This window comes from Oreochromis aureus, linkage group 11, assembly GCF_013358895.1.
Source record: "Oreochromis aureus strain Israel breed Guangdong linkage group 11, ZZ_aureus, whole genome shotgun sequence".
Classification (NCBI taxonomy): domain Eukaryota; kingdom Metazoa; phylum Chordata; class Actinopteri; order Cichliformes; family Cichlidae; genus Oreochromis; species Oreochromis aureus.
Window position 1 is genome coordinate 23,347,740 of NC_052952.1, and position 22,706 is coordinate 23,370,445.

General features: G+C 43.9%; 2 protein-coding genes across 3 annotated transcripts; both read right to left on the reverse strand.

Annotated features, from left to right (window-relative positions):
- Nucleotides 1-395: 395 nt before the first annotated feature.
- Nucleotides 396-9,382, reverse strand: LOC116323816 (PILR alpha associated neural protein). Of its 2 annotated transcripts, XM_031744279.2 has the most exons (5): nucleotides 8,391-9,382; nucleotides 7,795-8,192; nucleotides 7,333-7,411; nucleotides 2,576-2,722; nucleotides 396-1,903 (listed from the first exon to the last, which is right to left on the reverse strand). In XM_031744279.2, exons 1-5 carry the CDS (start codon nucleotides 8,399-8,401, stop codon nucleotides 1,882-1,884), a joined length of 657 nt encoding a protein of 218 aa, XP_031600139.2. In that variant the 5' UTR covers nucleotides 8,402-9,382; the 3' UTR covers nucleotides 396-1,881. The 2 variants fall into 2 exon arrangements, with proteins under 2 accessions (XP_031600139.2, XP_039476044.1); XM_039620110.1 differs by lacking the exon at nucleotides 2,576-2,722.
- A 129-nt stretch (nucleotides 9,383-9,511) lies between these two features.
- Nucleotides 9,512-20,479, reverse strand: si:ch211-154o6.3 (uncharacterized protein LOC563854 homolog). Its single transcript, XM_031744202.2, has 13 exons — nucleotides 20,047-20,479; nucleotides 15,323-15,441; nucleotides 14,648-14,877; nucleotides 14,184-14,307; nucleotides 13,801-13,922; nucleotides 13,235-13,321; nucleotides 12,887-12,976; nucleotides 12,505-12,593; nucleotides 11,645-11,867; nucleotides 11,423-11,545; nucleotides 10,849-11,014; nucleotides 10,019-10,107; nucleotides 9,512-9,856 (listed from the first exon to the last, which is right to left on the reverse strand). Exons 1-13 carry the CDS (start codon nucleotides 20,134-20,136, stop codon nucleotides 9,750-9,752), a joined length of 1,659 nt encoding a protein of 552 aa, XP_031600062.1. The 5' UTR covers nucleotides 20,137-20,479; the 3' UTR covers nucleotides 9,512-9,749.
- Between the last annotated feature and the right edge of the window lie 2,227 nt (nucleotides 20,480-22,706).

Below are 22,706 nucleotides of genomic sequence, written 5' to 3' on the forward strand. Positions count from 1 at the left end.
TCTTTGTAAAGCGCGAGAAATCCGTATGAGGTGAGGAGATAAGGAAGAAGTTTCAGACAAAAGCAAGCGCCTTATTCTTCACCTCCTTTCATCTGCTCCTCAATGGTGTAAAAACAGCCAACCGTGGCTGGCATATGCAAGACTTTTCAATGCCAAGCTTGTGGTTTCAAATCAATGCAAGGCAGTGGACTAAATGTTCACTTCAGGGAGAAAAAGATTAGGATACAGGGGTAGCTATTAAAATGCACGGTGTAAGCTTTATCCTTCCCGTAAAGCATTGCCGATCGCACCGCTCCCGGGGGAATTTATTCAACATGCACAGAAATAAACAGATAGGCAGAGCTAAAACGCCAGTATTGAGTCTTTATTGAACTTCCATGGTACAGAAAGACCACATTTCTACAGGAATGCTACTAAAAATCACAAGACTGGATATCTGGAGGATTGCACGAGCTACGCATGATGCCACCAGCACTATGTGTGTAGTGGGAATCTGTGTGTGTTTGTGTGTAACTGGTAGGGGGAGGGGAGGAGGGGGTCATGCCTCAAAGCTGCTTAGAAAAGTTGCCAGACACAAAGTGACATTTGGCTTTGAAAGGGTCTAAAAGACATCACTCACTGATAGGTAAAATAGACATTTTATAAATAATAGATTCAAAGCAACTCTCACAGGTTGTCTTACTGTATACATGCAGATTCACAGGAGATACAGAAACGATGCTCCTTGATGTTCTACTTTCCTTTGGTGCACCCAAGACAGCTAAAAAAAATGATGATAATAATAATGTGAGAGGGAACGATGGTGGTTTTGTTTTCCAGATTGAGATACTTGGCTGTCGGGTGAAAAGAAGAGGGGGGAAAAAGAAGAAAAACATCTTGTTGTGGTAACATCAGTCCTTTGATCACATGTGCAGTTCACTGATACATCAATCTGTCTTTGTAGTGTACCATCCAAACCTTTGAGAAACATCGATTTTCAGCAGGAACGGTTCCTCGCTTCCATTCACGTCCTGAATATTTGAAGTACCTCTGCAGCGTCCGGCTGGAACAAAGCGTGCTCGGAAAAAAGGTTCGCCGAGAAAAGGTGAACGTCGGCCAGATAATTAAGAGAACAAATCATGAGGAAAAACTGAAACAAAAACAGGCTCCTCTGCATAGTGCAGAGGGATATAGCCACACTATTTGCATTTCAGGCGCCCAAAGCGGGGAATAAACAGCAGTTTTTGGAGCGTGACATGTTAAACACATTGGCTGCTGGCTACAGCCGTGCCAAACAGCTTTGTGAAATGCCCCGTTCAGTGTGTGGAGGTGCTCAGAATGGCTTTTTAACCATCTACAAGCCTGTTAATCTGAGCCAAATTTGAGTGTCATGTTATGTAAAAAGAAGACTCTGCCGGGATTGCCATTAATACTAAACAGCTTCACATGTGGGGCTGGATCGGTGGGAACGGTTGTGGAAGCACAGGTAGGGCATTTCGGGGATAATGGGATGCTTCATGGTTGTTTAAACTGCTTGTTTGTGAATTAGTTGTGGCGGGTCGAAGCTTAGCAGAGCTCGGGGCCAAATAAAGGCTGGAAAACGGAGAACATGTCACAGTGACGCAGATCCACATTAAAAGAAATTTACACCAAGCCAGGAGGAAGGAAGGACGGACGGAGGAAAGGAGGGAGATGAGTTCAGATGTTCCTTTTTTTTGTTTTTTGTTTTTTTTAGACCTCAGGGAAGCAGGAGTGTTTTGTGATGGCTGGATACCTGGGATCCCTGAATTCATTTCACAGTTTAGAGAAAATAAAAACGGTGCTGCGGGCGCACCCTCCGGTCTTGTTGATGCTCCTCCTCGGGCCCCGTAGAAATGTTTACCATATGGAAAAACAGTCACCTCAGAGGTTCACAACAGGGATCCTGACAGCAAGAGACACAGAGGAGAAGAGTGAGAGGGATAGAAGGAAAGGAAGAAGCTGGGGAGGCCCGGCGATGGAAGGAAAAGGCAGAAGAAGAGAGGAGAAGTGGAGCACAAAGGCCTGAAGCTGGAAAAGTTGTGTACATGCAAAAGGAAAGCTGCGTCGCAGGGGGACGGAGAGGGTGGCGGGGGGGAGGAAGAAACGGAAGAGCAGCGGGGAAGGAGGAGAGGAAGGTGGAGGTGAAGCTGATGGGAGGGGAGGAAGTGAGAGGGGGAGCACTGGAGTGTAGCTCTATAATTATCCTGATTGAGATTAACTTTAAATACTCTCGAATAAAAGCATCATTTCATGGAGGGTGGTTGGGCGCCTTTTTTGATAGGCCCACGATGACTCATCTGGTGAGGGAGTTTAAAACACTGATACATCTTAGAGCAGCGCCAACACTTCAGGCCTGAATACTCCACAGAGAATAGCACCACCGTCCAATTACACTCCATGTACGTCCTTACAGTGCATGCGAAAAGGTAATACGGCTGCTTCACACACAGACACGGAAGAAAACTTCAATCCAGGGGTTGCACGGAGACTCGCTCACGCACATACGGCTTAGAGACTGACACAAACACACACGCACACACTCGGGCCGTGTAGAGCTGGTGAGGCGACTCATTACCTCTCCCTGTCGGTGAAGGAGGAGGAGGTGCTGTGCAGCGTCTGCCGGCTGTCCTCCGAAGCAAGGGAGCGAGGGAGAGCGAGGGAGAGGGGGGGTGCTACGCCACGGGAAAGCGGGGGCGGATGCTGGGAACAGCTGCGATCGTAACTGGGAGAGAAAGGATAGTCAGATAGATAGATGGAGGAAGAGGAGGGGAGTAGGGGGACAAGATTTGCAAGGGATGAAGAGTTAAAGAGGCAAGCAGTCGGCGTGGAGTGGGACACAAGCGCAAGGAGGACGAGGAGGAGGAAGAGAGATGAGACAAACGAGAAGAGAAGCAGGGGGCATAAACAGATGCGATAAAGTTAGTTTGAGTTTGAGACAGATATCACAGTAAGAGACGGTTAGAGAGGGCGAGACGGATACGAGGAAACGACAGAGATTGAAATGAAGAGAAGCGCGGAGAGGAACGATAAGGAGAGCGATCAGAGTGAAAGACACAGAGGGAGAAACAAAGTCAGAGAACATCAGGAACAGCCGATCCATTTAGCATCAGCGAACACATTATCCTGCCACTGTGAGAGAGAATTAGTGCACTCATCGGACTCATTAAAACAGTGTCGGAGAGGGGAGGGAGGGAGGCAGAGCGAGAAATGGGGAAGGAGACTTCACTTTGAGATGTGCGAGGGAGGGAGGGAGGGAGGGAGTCAGAAGGTTGGCGGCTGGAAGGATGCAACAAGGCGAAGAAACGGACGGAGCAGTGGCGCGTGACTGAGGTGTCGTGCCATTACTCCTGTAAGGAGAGGGGAGTTCTGGTGAAGACGCAGTTGAGAGGCGCAGGTTCGGGCTCTTTGGAACACTTAGACGCACAACAAAGCTGTTCTCACCGCCATAAAAGCCCTCGTGCACCCTCATCGTCCCTCAGTAACACCTGTTCTTTCCTGGCTGACTCCTTCTCTCACTGTACGCGCACACACAAACACACACCGGCACACACTTGATGACATTAGCCACACTGACGATTTTAGGGCTGGGAAAATCACTGAGCACATATGCCGCTCTTCTATAATCATAATGAACTGGACTGTGGCCAATTTCCACTATAGGCTATCATTTCGGTCCATCTGTACCCTCTTCCCGTTCCTTCCGCGGCACTTTCTCCCACTAACACATGGTGTTATTTACACATTTATGACACTGAAGTACGAGCCAGTCTATAGAGAGGAGCTGCTGCCATGTCTCCAGACTGAATCCCTGCAGTTCTCGCTATTCTAATACCACTTGGGATTCACTAAGCAGTGTAGGGTTTGGGTTTTTTTGTTTTTTGTTTTTTTGCCAGCGCCAGGTGAAGTAAGTTATCGAAACAAGAGCGAAGGCCAGTCTCAGGAACAGAGAGAAAGGGGGGCTTATCATGTATCAGCTCACGGCAAGCTGGAGGATTATCTGTGGATCTGCAGCCGGACTGGCGGTGCTGGGAGAGATAGGAGACTGGTGGGGGGAGATAAGAGAAGTACCGGCTGTGCAGAGACAGGCAGCTTTAGAGCAAGGCACTGACGATAACTGGAACAAAGCGAGGAACCTAAAAGAAGTGTTGGGGGGGGACAGGTATTCAGCGAAAGGAAGAGAAAAAAAATCCAGAGGGAGCCGAAGGGGAAGGAGAAACGAGGAGGGGAGGGGTAGATGGGGAATGAGGGGTAGATAATGTACGAGTGTGGGAGCAAAATTGAGATTAAGAGAGAGCGTGAAAAGGGGATATGAGGGAGAACAAATCATACCGATACAGGCAATGAAAAAAAAAAGTGATACAACAGAAATTCAGGTAAGATGTGGAGATGAGATTATAGTAAGGAGGAGGAGGAGTGCAAGAAGGGGGGGAGGGAGTGTGAGAGTGGGAAGAGAGGGGTCCCAGCGGTCAAATAAATGAGCCGTTATTGGTTTGATCAGCAAGGCGAAGAAGTGCTTCACTACATTGCGGAGAGATAATGGCCATGTGTGTAGCGATCACCTCCTACCTGCCTCCCCGGCCTGAAAACAACACATGCACGCACACACCACCCACTCTGCGTCTATACGCTCTGAGACACCACGTGAACACTCAAAACTATAAGACAAGAGATCACTGGTTATAGTTAATGCTTAATCAGTGCAACTTTAATGGCTCTAAATGATACATCTGTGCCAATCGTGGCTTTTGGGAACACAAGTGCTGTTAATAAAGTCATTAGTGAGCAATTACTCAGCTCTGATTTAGGCTCGTAACGTAATCATCGGCGACAGGCGCACAGACAAGACGGGCAGGCCAGTGTGTGCGGGAAAACACATCTGCAACCATTAAAGTCTCCTCTTCATAAAAAAACCCCACTCATCTAAACCCCATGCATCTGTCCCATTACACACATGTGTGGGGGAAAATGGTGTCTCTTGCTTACTCGCTTTCTTTAAAAAAACAACAACAAAAATCTAAATACAACTACTTAAAAAAAGCAAATTCAGCACTCTCCTAAACTGTCTATTAAACATGAGGCATCTGGGTTTTCTATGATGGATTTAACTTATAGGTCTCAAAATTAAAGACAATTAGGTGGTTAGTAAAGTTTGTTTATGCCAATGAAAAACACCCATATGTCAAAATTTTGACTTACTCAAAGTTAAGCCATAAACCTGCATTTTTAATTTATTTCCAGCAGGGGGAGACTCATCTGGGTCCAAGAGGAAGCCTGGCTGTACAGGAGTCTAAGATAAAGTGGTAATGATGCTCACCTTAGAGCTGAAAAATGAAGCCAGTCCATAAACTGCAGTTCCTCTAGTGGCCACTTGAGGCTGGCTACAAAAGTGAGTCAGTCCCCACTGACTTCCATGTTTAAATGGCCAACATTCTCCCACTAGTCTGCATATTTACAGACTAGTATTAAATAGAGTTTTGGCCTCTATGGATTATTTAACCTTTATAACAACTGTACAGCAATTACATGTTTTTATAAGTCAACTGTTTGGATGTTTTTAAGGCTTAAAAAGGTGTGGCAACACAGGTAGCTTCAGTCAATAGCTGCCTTTAAGCTTGAGTCACACAAGGTTGAAACAGAGATACACAGTGCTACACCAAAAACTTCTTGCAGTTCCTTTGGTTGTTAGCAGGTTACTGTGGTTCCCTCAGTTTGCATGGAATACAGCAGCTTGCCTGTAAATGATGCAAACCGGAAACAGTGATAGTCTGCCTTTAGAGAAGAAGTTGTTTGTTTTACAATGAAGGCGAATGTTTTCTGTTTGTGAACTCCATCACATTTTTTCGCAATTACTGCTCAGAGAGTAAATGCAGAGACCGCAGACAAGCCGGCGTCATTCATGTCAACTGTGGGTGACTGGGGTAACATGCTAGCAGACAAAGTAATCACAAGGAGGTTTCTGGTGGAGCACCGTCAGGAACTTCCAGCGACGGTGCAAGTCTGTGCTTCAGTTTTAATGAGTGAAATTCACAGCAGTATTTTAATCAGTCTGTTAATTAAGACTAATTAGCAGATGTCTGTGTCTTTGTGTTGCTCACATACAGTTTATGGATGCTACTTGCTCAGCTTGCTAACCAGAGTTCGTTAGCCTTAGCCAATGACTCCGTCCTCTTGCCCAAATACAGTAAATACAGGCTCCACAAACCAACATGGTCAGCAGCCAAAATGCTAAATTTGAAGCTTACACCAAGCAATGGGTGACGTCACGGCTTCATGGGTATGTCCACTTCCTACGTAAAGTCTTTCCTAATGAGTTTGTTTTCGGTCTTATTAATTTAATAGAAAATTATGACCTTTCTACTTAGCAAATCATGTTCCCATTTGGAGTAAAATAATCAATAAAGCAGGCTGTGATTTAGCCCGTGGCTAGCATGTGATTAACACGGTGTTACCTATGAGCATGCATACTTGCTTAGTGGTTAAAAAAACAAGAGAGCGACATCCGAAAACGCTCATCTCAAGGACTCACAAGTGAAGACTTTGTTAACCCACAGGTGACATCACAGCCTATGGCCTCCAGAGACCTTCAACCCCATTTTTTTAAAGTATGCTTTACTCTGTTAACACTTGTGACCTGCCCTGACAAGTTTCTGAGTCAGGTATAACCTACAGTGAAGATTAAGCTAAGATTACGATTTTGCCTTTCTGCACCCTCTCCTCACTGTCTTTGGATAACAACCAGGTCATCAAATCAAGATTAGTCCACTTACAATTATTAAAATATTAATGAAGTGCAATTATCTAGTAATTAATGAGATAAAAGTCTGAAGACAGAAAACAAATTTTTTTTCTGTAGCAGAATATTTTGTTTTTAATCATCTCATTACGCCTCAGGTTTTTCTTTCAACTCCTTGGTGGGGTTACAAATCCCCATGTTGGGACTGTTCTAATCAAACATTCAGCTGGCCTCAACACATCCCTGCTTTAATGGAAAGAACCATGATTTTAAAATAAAGAACAAAAACAAGATGATAATTAGCAGCTCATACACCTCTCTCAACATTAAAGTGTCCAAGATGCTGCTACATTCATACGCTTCCACTGAAGCGTGCAATTTCAGTTTTTGGAAAATACCCAGTTTCTATTTCTTACCATTTAAAAAAAAAAGGCCCTGAGGTATTTTAATCAGAAGAATCCAGTAACACCACCCTGCTGCGTGTCAGGCTCACACAAGGAAAGTCGCCTCATCCTTACTCAGCAATGCCCACCTCATATTTATGTGGTCATGGACAAACACATACACGACACGGTGGAGGAGAGAATTTGGGTTCCTACCAGAGTTTGGCTGTAATGATGACTGCTGTCAGGATGAGCAGCGAGGAGATGGTCACGGTGACGTAGAACTGAGGGTCCACTGTAACACACACATTTACACACACACTCACGAAGTTATTCATCTCAGATTGTTTAAGTGTATCCAGAACAAAAGAAGAAAACAGTGTAGCCAGCTGAAACATCAAATTGGACGTGCAAGACTCTAGCCTCCAACTATCACACCCATCCAATGACGTCTCCTCTGTATTTTGCAGTTATGACAGCGGCTAATTCTTCCCTGTGAGTGATGAGAACTTTATTAGGCAATCCCTGCCGCAGACACAGCCGGGTGCACACAGCTGGGTGTCAGCCTTCACCCTGATGACAGCTAATTCCCTGGAGGACTCCTGGCATGTGAGTGTGTTCGCTCACTGCAACTCATGGACACCTTTATTTAGAAATCCTTCATCTCTTGATGCCCACCTTCCTCGGGCTCTGTCTCCTCTGCCTCCGTCCCACCATCCTCCACTCCCTTCTGGTCTCTGGGCTCCAGTGGTGGCTGCATGTTTTCGTCAGGGTAAAGCCAGTTCTCAGGCGTGGCGGTGCTGGCCTCTTGCTGGTTCCCGTGTAGATACAGGTGATCGGTTTCCTGGCTGGAGAGGAAGTGGTAGGTCTCGTCCTCCAGCTGCTGCGTGGGACCCCAGACCACCGCCCACAGAGGGGTGGGCGTGACTTGGGCGGTGACGGACAGCTGGACCGACAGGGCGTCCACCTGCTCCTCGGCCTCTCTGTCGTCACGGTTACAGGTGGAGGGCTGTGTCACCAAAGCAACCAGGAGGAGAGAGATGAGGCCAGTCAGTCGTGCGACAGGAGAGATGGAGCTGGAAGGAAAGGTGAAGGAGAAAGGATGAGAGAGGGTGGAGTGACAGGACAGTTATCTGAGAAAATGCATTGTCCGCGGCCGCCCTGCACAACCTCAACAGCTTAGACATTGATTCTCAAGCCGGCCATCACTCAGAATGACATTTTATGCATCTGCATCCCACACGTCTCTCCACCTCACAAACTATCCATCTTACCATCTCTCCATCGCTTCACTCTGTTCACTGAGACTCCTCTTCTCCGATCATCTCTCTCTGTAAGATAAAACAGAGGGGCAAGAGAGGAATAAAAGCCAGAAAGGGGGGAGGGTCCTGCTTTTTGTCGCTTCCTTTCTTCTTCTTCTTCTGCTTGTGTTTTGCCACGTAAAATCCATGTAAACACAGACAGCAGCAAGAGTGCTGGCGAAAAGCCAACTCTGTCACATTTTGAAAGAAGCGGACTCCCCGGGGCATCACAATTTAAAGCTCAACTGTCCGCCACATGTTCACACACATCTGCATGGTAAAAAAAAAAAAAACATCCAGAAGTACACACTGGCCGTCTGCTCTGCCCTGTCACACACATCCACAGCGCACACACACCTGAGCACGGCACATTAATCATCATTAGAGTCGTCATGCATGGAGCGAGCACTCTATAAGTCACTTTGAGCAGAGAGAGATAACTTCCTATCAACAACTACTGCATAAATGCCACAGAAATGTCACTCAGAGACACACGAACACACGCGCTCCGACACATATCAGTTATCATGCCTACCTCTGGCTGTGGAGAGAGGGAATGAGAGAGGGAGACAGAGAGAAAGGGGGAGATACAGGGAGAGAGAGAGTGAGGGAGGGAGGGAAAAAAAAAGCATCGGTTGCCTTAGCGACTGAGACATGTAGAGTCTGGTGGAGTAAGAGAGGGGAGAGAGAGCGACGTGGGGAGGGCAAGAGACTGTAGGAAAGAGATTTAAATGCTAATTATGTGGTTTTTTTTAAATGGGTTCAATTAAACGGACACAGAGGAAAAAGAAATGAATTTGACGAGCCAAACAGAAATGATACCGAGGACGACATTAATAAGCTCGTTTTGGAGGCGGAGGTTAAAAAAAAAGAAACCTCTCCAATTGTGTTTACAAAGACAGCAAGGACACCCCAGAGAGAAAAAAAGAGACAAAAATACAGACAGTAAAGAGGAAGAGGCGCGAGAGAAAGGAATGACGGGAGTAAAATTTAATTTACATTCATTTACGCCGGCAGAGGAGGCTAAGGAACTGGTGTTTCCAGAGGAGACGGGGTCAGATGGAAATACAAAAAGAGAAAAAAAGAGATGCAAATTTGTTGGTGAGAGTCACAGTGTGACAGCTTTATTGTATGTGAAAATAATATTTACACAGAAAACAATCTGCTTATCGCGCTCACACGCACACTCGCTCACTTTCTCCTTCCAACACTGATACTCGGTCTGTCACACTTCACACCCCTGCACCCTCCCTCGCTGTCACTTCGCTCCCACCCTCTCATTTCCTCTTCATGGCTGCAGGCCGCGGTGTTCTCGGCAGGAGAAAGCGGCGCTCACTGGAGAGCGCAGCGGAGCCACGAGCCGGACCCTGCGTCCTCCTCCGCGGCGGCGGACCGGCTGTCTTTTCCTTCATCGCCGCCTTCGTCGTTATCCTCGTAATCTAAATTAGACGAGGGGGTCATAACGATTTTTCACGACAAGCATCATCTAAAATTAACACGACCGTATTCATTTCGGCAATTCCACGGTTGCTCATTAAACGTGTGAGGCAGCAAATGAAGATGTGAATGTGTGTGAAATTGCAGTGTGTGTGTGTGTGTACCATCAGTCTCCTCGTCATCTTCAGTGTCTCCCTCTGACTCCAGTAAACAGGAATCCATTAGACTGTCTATCCTTGCTGTGACATCACCCCTGTAACATTTACACCAGCAATTAAATAAAGCTCGTTATAGTTCACAGAAGAGCCCAATTTCATCTCAAGTGGACCAAACAGTAAAACTACTGCATAGCAACCTATAGATCACGCTCTGGCAACACTCGCATTTAGAAAACAGATGAAAAACAGCCTGAGATGTCTGAGGAAAAAGGTGCAGCTGTAGAAATACGTCTCAATTTTGCACGTTCACTCAATCTACTCTCATTAGATGTGCATTACAATTTACACAGCTGATCTACAAAGGCACAAAACCTTCATATGTGGAGTAAATCACAACTGAACAACCACAGTATGTTCTGATTAATGAGTCCTCAAACTCGGTGTGTCCTGGAAATACTTTCAACTTTTCACAGATTTTTACTCCCAGTACAGTCAAGCTGGTACCACTGCACCGAGATTTCGTCAAAAAATTGGAAGCATTCATGACTTTTCTTTGCAAAGCCGTCCAGTGGACCAGATTGGGCCCTCTGGCAGGCTGGTTCTAGCCCCTTATATTCGCCTTAGATTTAACACCCTCTGAACCAAAAGCATATCAAGATAAATGTGTGTGTCAAAATCAATTAAACCCATTAGCGCATTAAATCCAATTATAGCTTTAGAATTAACAGTGCAGCTGACCTCAGAACAAACAATGAATATTCAAATAAGGAAGATAATTGAGCAGCTTGGATCTATAATCTTTTTAAGCCAGTGGTGTTGACAAGTATTGCTCCCACCTTTGCCTCCCGGAACTCGGGAGCTGCTCCCAAACGATGAGGTCTTGACCTCCGGTGACCCATCGGTGGTCTCCGCTCCCAGTGGTCCACGCCGCAAAGCAGATGATTCTGGGAGCGTCAGGCCAGGTCAGAGAGGCCAGGTACCGACACTGAGGCAGAGAGAACACTAGAGAGAGGAGAGAGACATGATGGGACCGGAGGTCAACGGAGGAACACAAAGTTATTTCATTCTCGGTAAATTGAAATTGGTTTTGCTCGTTTTCCAGCAATGCGGCACTGGTCCCCAATCTAGAACCAGTTCCACATATTTCCCCTCCCCTAAAGAATAGCTGGCATAAACACACCATCACCAATCTGCTGGCCTCAAAGCTGGAATTGCTGCGGGATGCAGCCCCCAGACTCTGTCCACAATGATCTCCTTCCCACGGTAATTATCCCAGCTTCTGTTAGCAACACTGCATAATTATTGGTTTTCAAAGGTGCCAAAAAATGGTCTGGTTCTCTGAAGATACCAAAGCAGTGCGGGCTCTGCAACAGCACCTGCAATGGTAAAAAAGAGGGATGTGGGACTCACAATTTAGCCTGCTCTCTCCATTCGCCAGATCGTAGCAGGATCCAATTAGGAGGCCTCCCGTCTGGTGAATACAATCTGTTACTCCGGTGATACTGCTGTGATTGGTCAGTCTGGTCATCGTTCCTGTGATAATTGGACAGATGTTAGGTGGAAGGATTATGCAGATTTCACTAAATCTGCCTTGCTTTTTGGATCTTTCTCTCTGACACACACACAGCTTACCGGTCCTCCAGTGCAGGATCTTGAGCCAGGCTCGACCATAAGCCAGGAACACTCTGTCTCCCCGCGGGCTGAGGGTTAGACGCCCGCACGCCCCCCCTCCGCAGCCTGTCACCTGGCTGTTCCAGTGGTGCAGCAGCCTCAGGGGGTCTCTATCCGAACCCCGGTTCTCCCACACAGACAACCCTCCCTCAGCCGAGCCGCTGAACACCAGCGGACCCTGAGACTGCGGAGGGCACAAGAGACACAGTTGTCATGGTGATTTAAGTCTTTACCCTATGTGTGTGTGTCTGTGTACACGTGTCTTAGAGTGAGTGTATGCATGTTAGTGCAAATGCAAGAGAAGTGTGTGAACAGTTTTAAAATGTCTCTTCGCTTCTGCTGCTGGTTATAAATGGATTTTGCGTTTTGCATGATAAACAACAAAGAGGATGACAATGATGTGCTACGCTTTAATGCTTCAGGCATATTATGATGATTGCAAATTGAAAAAAAATGTGCATATCCAGCTCTGGGTTTCAATATTCATAAAAAAGCCTTTTTTCGCTCAAAATATATACAGTATGCTCTAAAATTGGACGAGCTCCACAGCTTACATCTTAACAAATATCTTTGATTTCCATTTGAAAGCAATAAACAAGGAAAGCTTGCGTGAGGATGATGTGAAGAAATATAGCCATTTGATTTCCGGGGAAGAGGCTTTTTCACAAATTACTAATCAAGAGCTTGAAAAACTACGTTAGACAGCCACAGAAGGGAAACAAAAAAACTCTTCAAGTTAAAAATAGGCTGAAAATGAAAACAGCTTGAGCATCCTCCGTGTGAAGAGAGCGTGATGGTCAGCAGGTGAGTGACCCACCCACCTGGATGGAGGTGACGGCTTCCTGGTGAGCATTGACTGACTGGCAGTTTTGGAAAGTGTCCCAGCTCCAGGCTTGAACTTTCCCCCCGTCTGCGGGGTGACAGAGTGTGAGGTTAATACGCGCTGACAGGCGACTGGCAGTCATTATTGTGGGTTACGGTTGACCCACCTGAGCCTGGCTGCCTAAACTGTGTGCCTCCATCTCTGTGATTCAGCTCGATAACTCTGAGCTGCTCTCCCTAACTCACTGGCAGATGATGCCACATTGTCAGACTCTGCATGCATATTAGTCCCATAAACAACAACAACAACAACAAATATGGGCACATACATGCACAAAAATAGATATGTCACCAACACCTACTGTCCTCAGGAAAACACACCTGATCCAGTGATGATGTAGCCATCCTCCTCCGGCACAAAGCAGAGCGCGGTCACAGCGTTGAATGTGTAGATAGACTTAACACACTGCCCTGAAGGAAACAGTAAAAATCTAATTTAACTGACAGGGCGCAGGCCATCAGTCACACAGGCAAACATTGATTACGATGCACATTTCCCACACACAACCCTCAGGCTCCATCTACCTATATATATATATATATATATATATATATATATATATATATATATATATATATATATATATATATATATATATATATATGTGTGTGTGTGTGTGTGTGTGTGTGTGTGTGTGTGTGTGTGTGTGTTTGTGTGGTTAAGCCTACCAATACTCAGGGCCCAGATCTTCACATAGCAGTCCACTGAGCCACTCAAGATAAACCTCTCTTTGTCGGACAAAGACAGGGACCAGGCTGGCGAGGGGGTACGCGCAGACAAACAAAGAGGAGAATGGGGACAGAGGAGGGGAGACGGAAAGAGAAAAGAGATTACGCTGGCAAAAAGCTGTAAATAAGTGATGATGCACAAAATAAAAAAGAGGAGACCGCAAGACAAAGACTGAAAATGACTAAAAAGGAACCATGTAATTAGTAAGAGAGACTATGGTTCGACTGAGCTGCGTCATCAGTGCACTTCTACACTTGGTATTTTAAGTTGAGGAAGCAGGTGGGGAGGGGATGTAGGAGGAGAGCTGGAGATGTGTTGGACTGCAAATGATGGAAGGCTGCCTGCTTCAGACAGACAGTGAACTCTCTAAAGTGTCCACTGTGGTTACATCTCTCTGGGCTGATCTGATGAACTGCTCCTATAATTACCAAACCGCAGGACAGAGGCATTACTCAGCTCTGCTCGGCCCACATGTTAGGATGTGTGTGTGTGTGTGTTTCCTCACCCAGCCTCTTGCAATACGCAGGGGGAGGTGCTGCCAGACAGGTGACCCCGCCGGTGTGACCTCCTAAGTTCTTGTGCTCTGTTGCAGTGGGAACGTGCCACACCTTCACTGTCGTATCTCGACTTAAGAGTAAGAATGACGGACGGGAAGAGAAAGGGAGGGCCCAGGAGGATGGAAAGAGAGAGGGGGGAGAAAACAAGCAAAGTTAAAAGGCGTTCCACATAAACCGCAAGAGATTTGCGCCGAGTGATCAGGCGGAGGAAGAAAACCAAATATATGTCAGACAGCGAGGGAGAGAGCAAGAGCCTATTAAGTGATAAATTAGGTGAAATGTTCACTTTGCATATCCATTATGCAAATCGAGTCTTCTTTTCCTGCTTTACCTCCCAGAAACCACCAGGTTGTCAACAGCAACCACGCAGGTGACTATGTCACTGTGACCCTGCAACAGCCTCAAGCGAAACTTCGCCTTCTCCCACGACGCTTTGAGGGATGTAAATTCAGCTTCTGTAAAAGAAATGATTTGTGCAATTAGCAGTGTTGACTCATCAGCACCCTGGCTCGTTAATCTACACACTTCTTCAATATGGATTAGTCTGCCACTGCAAAGCGTGGGGCTAAATTAGCTCCAAGGATGCAAAACGTGGGCCCTGTCTTCAGGGGAGCATATGCAGCCAGTTGGTTTTAAAACTGGCAGCCTCGTGAGCTTGTTAGGACTCCTTCGGGGCAAAGAAGAATAATCTGATTTTAGATGTTAATCACAAATTAGGGCACCGCTTTGTGCTTTTAACTGCCGGTGACAAATCGTAAAGGCAATCTCTTCAGCCACTTTTCTTAATTATCCCACCTTCCTGCCGTAGTAGCCGCTCCTCGTCAGAGCCCGCGCAGTCGCCTGACACGTCCTGACAGTTATCTGACACCTTGGCCGCCGCTGTCCTTTCCTGCTCTCTGCCCATCTCCGCCTTCCTCTGCCTGGCAGCCGGGGCTGGCGCTGCTTGAGCTCTGGACTCCTCTTCTCCCTTAAGGATCTTGGAGGCTGGAGGCGTCTGTGATGGAAGGGCCTCAGGGACATCCTCCCTGTGCCAGTGCAGAAAGCAGGTGCTGAATATATAATCAAGATGCAAACTGCACACAGTCACAGCTTGGTGACAGTGAGGATACCTGTGGAGGATCTCCAAGTGTCATACAAACTAAAATAATACTCCTTTAAGAGCTCCTAGTCTGCCTGCCAGGAGCAAATCAGCGTATTTCATTCAGTTTTATGTTAATGTCCACACATGCGGATTTCACTCCTTAGGGGCTCTGATAAGGACAACGTGATCCCTGAATGATGTTTACACATGACGAGCAGTAGAAAGTTCCAAATTTCCTAAAGCATGACAGTATTTGACCTGCAATATGTTTGGATAGACATACAAAACAGATCAAAGGCTTCAAAGTGAATGTTGTTGCTTTTGAAGAATTATGTTTCTCTTCATCTGCCCCCCCACCCGTGGCTGGTACCTCTCCCTCACTTCCTTACACTTGTCTTTTCATCTTCTCCTTTTTTCCGTCTCCCACAATCCCAAGAGTTTGCTGCGGGCCAGAAAGCTGCAGCTGAAGCTCAGCCAATCTGGAACGAAGCTCCGCCTTCCTGGAGATCTGAGAAGGGAAGAGGCACGAGATTGGTTGTAAACCAAGCTGCTAAATCCACAAGTTGTTTATATGCACAACCAACATACCCGGCCTGTCTCGATTTATTAGACTGCAGCCCGCAACATTCACCATACTCCTGTCAGATTGTGAGCTTTGAAATATGCATGAATGAGTGAATCAAGCGTGTCAGTTTTAGATTAGGTGGCTGGTCCCTCGGTTAAAGGAGCACTCCCCCAGTTTTTATTTCTCAATTTACTTGTCAGTGTTTTAATCTGCCTGTGAAAATCAGTGTTTATATCTTTTGTGGCTCTCGGTGGAGCTTCGATGCCACCGAAATCATCGTGGTTTTTACCAGCAGGAGGTTGCGGAATACAGATTTTTAAAACATTGGTTCAGGCATTTGGAAATCTCCAAGGCGCAGTGCATCTAACACACTTTTGCATTGTGGGAAATGTATTCTTAAAACAGAACAATAAAGTGTTGCTGTATAATCGTAATATTTGATCATCAGCTGTGGAAGTGCCACTTTAATCTAGCTGGCCACACTTTAGACTAGTTAAGACTGCCGTCTACTTTTCTAATTAAAAATGTAACCAGCAAATATATCTTTCAGATCAATTATTTAAAGAAAAGACACAATGTTTCACTCTAAAACAGGGGTATCAAACATGCAGCCTCTGTAGGCCACAACTGGACCACCTATTGTGGCCTGCACATATATATAAATACCTAGAATTGACAGGAGGGCAGGCTAGAGGTAGCAGAGCTGAAGATTTTCATTGGGAGTGACCAAAGTGGATAAGATTAGGAATGAGTACATCAGAAAGACAGCTCAAATGAGTATCGAGGCAGAGAGGGTTTGGAATTGTGCAGGGGAGGGATAGTGGAGATACTGGACAAAGGATGCTGAATGTGGAGTTGTGTGTAGTGAAGGAGGACATGCAGAGGGCTGATGTGAGAGAAGAGGATACTAAGGGTAGGTGGGAGGAAGATGATCTACTGTGGCAAATCCTAAAGGGAACAACCAAAACAAGAAGAAGTAGAAGACTGTATTTTGTTGGATAAAAATTGTTTTGTAAGTGGTTAATGATTCAGACCTCTAAGATCATGACATGATCCAGTCTTCTCATTTTCACAGGCTTCTTATAAACAAAGACATTCCCTGTGGCGTGTTACGGTGAAGTATGTTTTGGAATGAAGATCCATGATCACAATGTTACAAGTTTCTTTGTAATAACAGAATGTGGAAAAACTGCACTTATTTTTCTAAAACATCTCAGGTTGCACTTCATCTGTTTTGTGAATGAGAGGCTTGTTAAACGCATTCAGAAAGTCGATCTTCACATTGTATAAGAAAAAAGAAGAATTTAAAAGTCTGCTTTTATTACATGATTACTATGAAGTGTTTTCACCGGTAGGGCCCACCTGAGATCAAACTAGGCTCCTAGTGGCCTGTGAACTTAAATGAGTTTGACACCGCTGCTCTAAAATGTAGCGAAGTAGAGAAATAAATGGTAATGCTCAAGGAAAGCACATCAAAATTAAGTTTCTTCTCCCACACGGCAAAGTAACACTTCATTTTTCACCTTTATTGGATTATAGTGATCTGCTCTTTATGAAAGAATCCCACTACGTTGGATACTCTAAACCATTGTGCCTACCTTTTATTACTAGCTGTGAAAACTGCACATAACACTGTTCTCTAAAGTGATAAGAAGCCAGCTGTATATGTCCAAAGACTAAAGCAGGCTTTTATAAATGAATCTCTCCTTGGCCTGGTTCCTTCCTCTAATTGGTTTAAATACACATGTGTTTAAACCACGAATGTTTGCTTGCAGAGTCGAAATAAAGTCAGACGCACCTGCTCCTCTTCCTGGTTTCTCCTATGGAACAAGCTGAGATGTTTGAACTGGTTAGTATGGGAATTTTTAAGCTATTTTTTTTAAAAGACTGTGGAAGTAGCACGTGTATTTAGTCCTAAATTTGCAGTATAATTGATTTGAAATTGTACCTGTTCTGATCTTTTCCTGCACATAAAGTTGATATCATCTTCCCTTATTTGTCGGTGTGACGTTTCTATTTTATACCTGTATTTTTTTTAATCTAAACTTTTATCACATTAAGTAAAGGAGACAATAAAGCCACTTTCAGCTGCTTCCTTATTCACAAGGGGTCGCCACGGCAGGTGGCTTTGCAGATGTTTTTTTTATGCTGGCTGCTTTTGCTGACGTAACCCCCAGGGGATTGGTTTCTCCTCCTGGGATCAAACTGAGGATCTTTCACTTGTTAGGCGAGTGTGTAAACCACTACACTGTGAAGCAAAGGCTGCAAAACGAAAAACTCTGAATATAACTGCATTTTAACAACACTACAGTGAAAATGTTGCTACTTTTTTATGTTTTTCAACATCTTGTGGGTCGCCCAAGTCTGCAGAAGTCCACCGTCAGGTTGCTTCATCACATTGCAATAGAGAGACGATCCATTATAAATAAGTAAGAACTGATTTAATTTGCACAATATATTTGTTACTGTCACTGTTTCACATTACCTTTATGTTTTGGTTAGTTTTTTATGACATAAAGTGTAAATGCTCCCGACTGACCTCCTCATAATCAGCTGATTTTTTAGACTTTATCATTTGAGTTTGCTCAATGATACCATCAAATATGTCAGTGGTTGATCCTGTTGCATTTCGTTGCCTCATTCCCTGTTAATCTAGTGCCATTTTTCTTTTGGCATAAGATGGCGTGTCCCTTTCACTCACTTTATTAAACTTTAGAGGAAAGCAAGGTCATTATACTAACAGTGAAACTAAAAAAAGAACTAAACAGATACAAGCTAAATCACTCTTTGAAACAAAATTGAATTAAAAACAAAAAAGTCGGCAAACTCTGGCGGGAAGTATCCAGTTGCTGTGATACTTGTCGTGTCCTAATCTGCTGGCTCACTTCAGATCATCCTCTGATCGTCTGTGATTCAGGTCCTACTTCATTTTCAGAATAGATATATTCAGGATCCTCTTTGTGATATCTTTCCAAACTGTTTCAGAGGGTTTTACTGCATATACACAATTCTGGCAACAAAATATTATAACCAGTATTTTACATAAGTGGGGCTCATTTATTTCAGTTTAACATCCATTTTCGTTTCTTAAATGGACAGATATGCATAAAATTCTGTTATGTAAGGTAACAAAGACTTTTTACCCTAACTACAGCTGGAAATATGCATAGTTACACCATAAAGGCCAGGTTTAAGCCAAGAAATTATACAGAATCTGATTATACAGAACATGTCAGTACCAATGTTGTTTCTTCATTTCACAGCCAAACGCTGCATTCGTAAGTGCTGAAATGTGACTGTATTAGAAAATGCCTTTGGCACAGAGGGAATCACAGCGAGATGATGGAGATGAACCTAGTATATAAACGCAGGTAAATATTACAGCTTTCACATGCTTTGACTGGCCATCTATCCCACATGTTGATATGACCCTTGAAGGTTTACCCAGCATGCAGTGTTTGATGTTTTCTCCAGTGAATGATGAGATAACAAATCAAACATGAAAGATGCCATTGCTTGTTTGTGTTACTCCATGTCACAGAGATTAAACTGGTGCAATGCAATTGAAACTATGATGTACAAAGTTTGGCTTTGACACCTGGAGTTTTATATATGTTATAATATATATAGCTTTAGATAGAGATAGTTTATATATAAAAAAAAGAGAAAAAGCTCCAAATTTCAGCCCACCTGAGTCCCTGCAACTCATAAAATGCTTATATAGTAAAAAGGTAAAAACTTTTCATGGCTTCATCAGACTGAGGGAACCAGCTAAACTGTAGGTTTAAAGCTCCCTCCAGATCCTTTACATGTGCCGTCATCTGAGAATATATAATTAAAAGAAGAACGATCCTATTTCAGATGATGTGCAGGCTATTTTCCACAACTATGACTACAGGTGTGTCTTGAAATTGAAATTTTGGCTTGCATTGTTTATGCACAAAATGTTTGGGAAAAACGCTGCCAAATGCTTTTCAGCAGTAAATGTGTGTCACGCCATGCATGCGTGCATTTACAGTCCTGCTGCCAGAACCAAGTACATGGAAATCACTGCTGTGGGGCTCGGCCACTCTCTTATTGCATTCACATTCTGGTCTTTAATACGCAGAGGCTTTTCTGAAGTTTCTAATTATTATATTTTCCAGATGCAGTCGGCTCAACCTGTGATCTTCTGGCGTTCCTGGGGCGAAAACTGTCAAATTATTCATTGCACGGTTATTATTAATGCATGTTAATCATGGCTTTACGTTGCCAACACTGTTAGTTTTAAGAAGCCTTAATTCACACCTTTTTGCAGCTGACTTGTAATGCGTGGCAAACCTCTAATGCTTACACTGACTGTTTGGTCTATTGAATAGACAGCTTTGTTGTAGTGACTGTCAGCAAGTCGATATCTATCTGATGTTCTTAATTTAGGCTAAATGTGTGTCTGTGCTGCTCTTGCAGGTATTACCTCGTGCTTCACCTGAGGGAAATTTATTCAGGATTTACACACAGGCTAGACGGAGATGTAATGAAGAGGGAAAGGCGAATGAAGTGTTTCTGTACCTTGAATCTTTCCTCTGGGGTGAGATTGATTTTTATTTCCAGATTTTCAATCTGTCTCAACTTCTTCTGCAGCTTCCTCACCTCCCCCATTGGCGTTGTCTAACCCGGTTAGCTACACTTTAAAACTGGCTTTCAAGTTGCAAGAAAGCGTCAAACAAACAGTATTTCCTTTAAATAAAGCGTCTGAAGCGGTTTAAATAAATAAAGATGCATCGAGAGGCTTAGCAGGGTGTCTCAGAGACGTGTCGCCGGATGTTGACGATACGTTAGAGGTGTATTACTGTCCTTACAGCGCCATCATGTGGCCCGTTCAGAAAGAGGCTCTAAATCCCGTTAATAAATAATAACAGTACACCATGTTCTTACTTAAAAACACTGTAATGCGTATGTACGATTTCACATACACGAAATGATATAATTGTGTGAGGATCTTCTTCAAAATCCAGGCCCTGAAGGTCACCATGACAACCGGAGGACAGAGCGGTAAAACTGTGCTGCATTCAAATGTACTCCCTAGAGCTTGTATTTCTGAGCGTCCGACGAGTGAAAAGAACTGGTTAAATAAATAAATAAATAAATAAAAATTTTAAGGAAACACAAAGTCAGTTAAACTTCATTATTCATGAAAGTAACAACATGTGTAGTGGAGAGGCAACAACAAACAGCCCTCCCCCCAAAAGGGCATGCATTTTATCCAAATGCTTTATTAATCCCAGTGGAAAATTGTTTTGTTACCAGTCGTCACTTTAAATATATGAACGATTAAAAAAGTTAACTCTCTATAAAAAATAAGTAAAAATAAGTGCAATATTCATTTTAATATTCTACAGTTGAAATGATGCTATGCAGAGTATAGACAGGATATTGCAAGTGAAAACGGTCCATTTATGATAAGGAAAAGTTGTAAAGATGGCCAGAGGTAGGAATGATTTCCTGTAGCATTCTGTAGTGCATGTGGTTGAATGAGTATTTCCTGAACATGCTCCAGCATAACAGGAAGACAGTGTGACGGATTGTGCAATATTGACCATAAGTTAGATTCTATCCTCCTTTCTGACACCTCTGTCAGAGAATCAGGCTTCGCACACACAACATTACTGGCCTCGCAAATTAGTTTATTCACTCTGTTGTTATCCACTTCCCACAGTCTGCTGCTCCAGCACACTACAGCACAGCACAGCACTGCCCACAACAGACTCATTTCTCATGTGGTGACCATAGATCACTGCTTTCTCCTTCAGTTTGTGTACTATTTTTCTTTATTTTTCTATTTTGCTTTTTCCTAGTGTGTCACTAATGCATGAGACAATATCTGCAGCCCATTCAGGTTGCAGAGGTACTCAACCTCCTCCTCACAGGCTCAAGAGTGGTAGAAGCTATAAAACCATAGAAGGGCATTAACCCAGCAGGTCTGGTATCTGCTCCTTCATGTGAAGAGGAGCAGGAGGAGCACTGACAGAGCCCTACAGAATGACCTCCAGCAGACTACTCGTGTGCATATTTCACCTGTGCTCACATATTAGTTTTATAGATACTAAACAAGAAAAACATTTTTCCTTTTTTGCATTCAAAGAAAAACTTATTATTGTTAAAATGGTTTAGTGGTTCTGCTTAAGTTCAAACCATTGCAACTTTATGTGGCCTACGCGCTAAAATGGCTTTGACACCTTTGTTGTATGGTGTTCACTTTGTTAAAGGACTTTTCCATTTTCATTCTGTGATGTAAAAAGTCTTCATTTATGGTCCTCCTCGTGATCCAATATCAGTGTTACAAGATGAGTTACAAGATGACTATAAAGGTAGGAAAGAAGGTAAAAAACATTTCCAGTGAGCATCATATTGGTTGCAAATTTTACCAGATATTCACTTTTTTAAAATCACGAAACTTTTAAGAAGTCTATGCATTTATCCAAAAACTATGAAAGTTCTTTAAGCATAGGAAGGATCTTTACTGTTCTCGTATTATTACAGGGAGCTGCAATGTCTTAATGAGCACAATGATAACAGGTGGCATTGGTTGGCCTGCAGAAGCTGGCAAATTATAGTCTTCCTGGTTCTTTTTTGCCTCCAAATCCCACGGACCTAAAACAGAAATAGGGGCCAGTGGGGCAAATCAGTAATCCAGAGGCCCAGTGGCCCATAACCATTATGGGCCACTGGGCCTGTCCAAGTTGGACCAAGTTAGATGGTATGTCTAGTCCAAGTTGGACCCCTGCTGCATGGACCTCTGCTGTATCCACTAAAAACTGGAGGAGGTCAAGTACAGAAGATTCATTAAAATATTTGCAACATAAAATGGGTCAAGTAAGAGAGTAAATTAAGGGGAAAACATTAAGTGAACAAATGGGCATTTAGAAAAAGACAAGTTAGTTTGGAAATGAACTTTTAAAGCAATAATGCTGGGACTTTAATGAAAAATTATTTGAACTAAAAACTAAAGGCTGTTTTTAAAAACAGTTTTATTCACAGTATTTTCATGGGAATGAGCAGCATTTTAAAGTTTGTTACATGTCTATAGTTACACATGTATTTATTTCTACCAAGATGGCGCCGGTGTTTGTGGCTCACCGTCTACCTGTCTTACCTGTTCAGTTTTTTTCTATTTTACAGAGTGACAGCTGGGAAATACTCATTAAAAGTTCTAATATTCACCAAAGTCT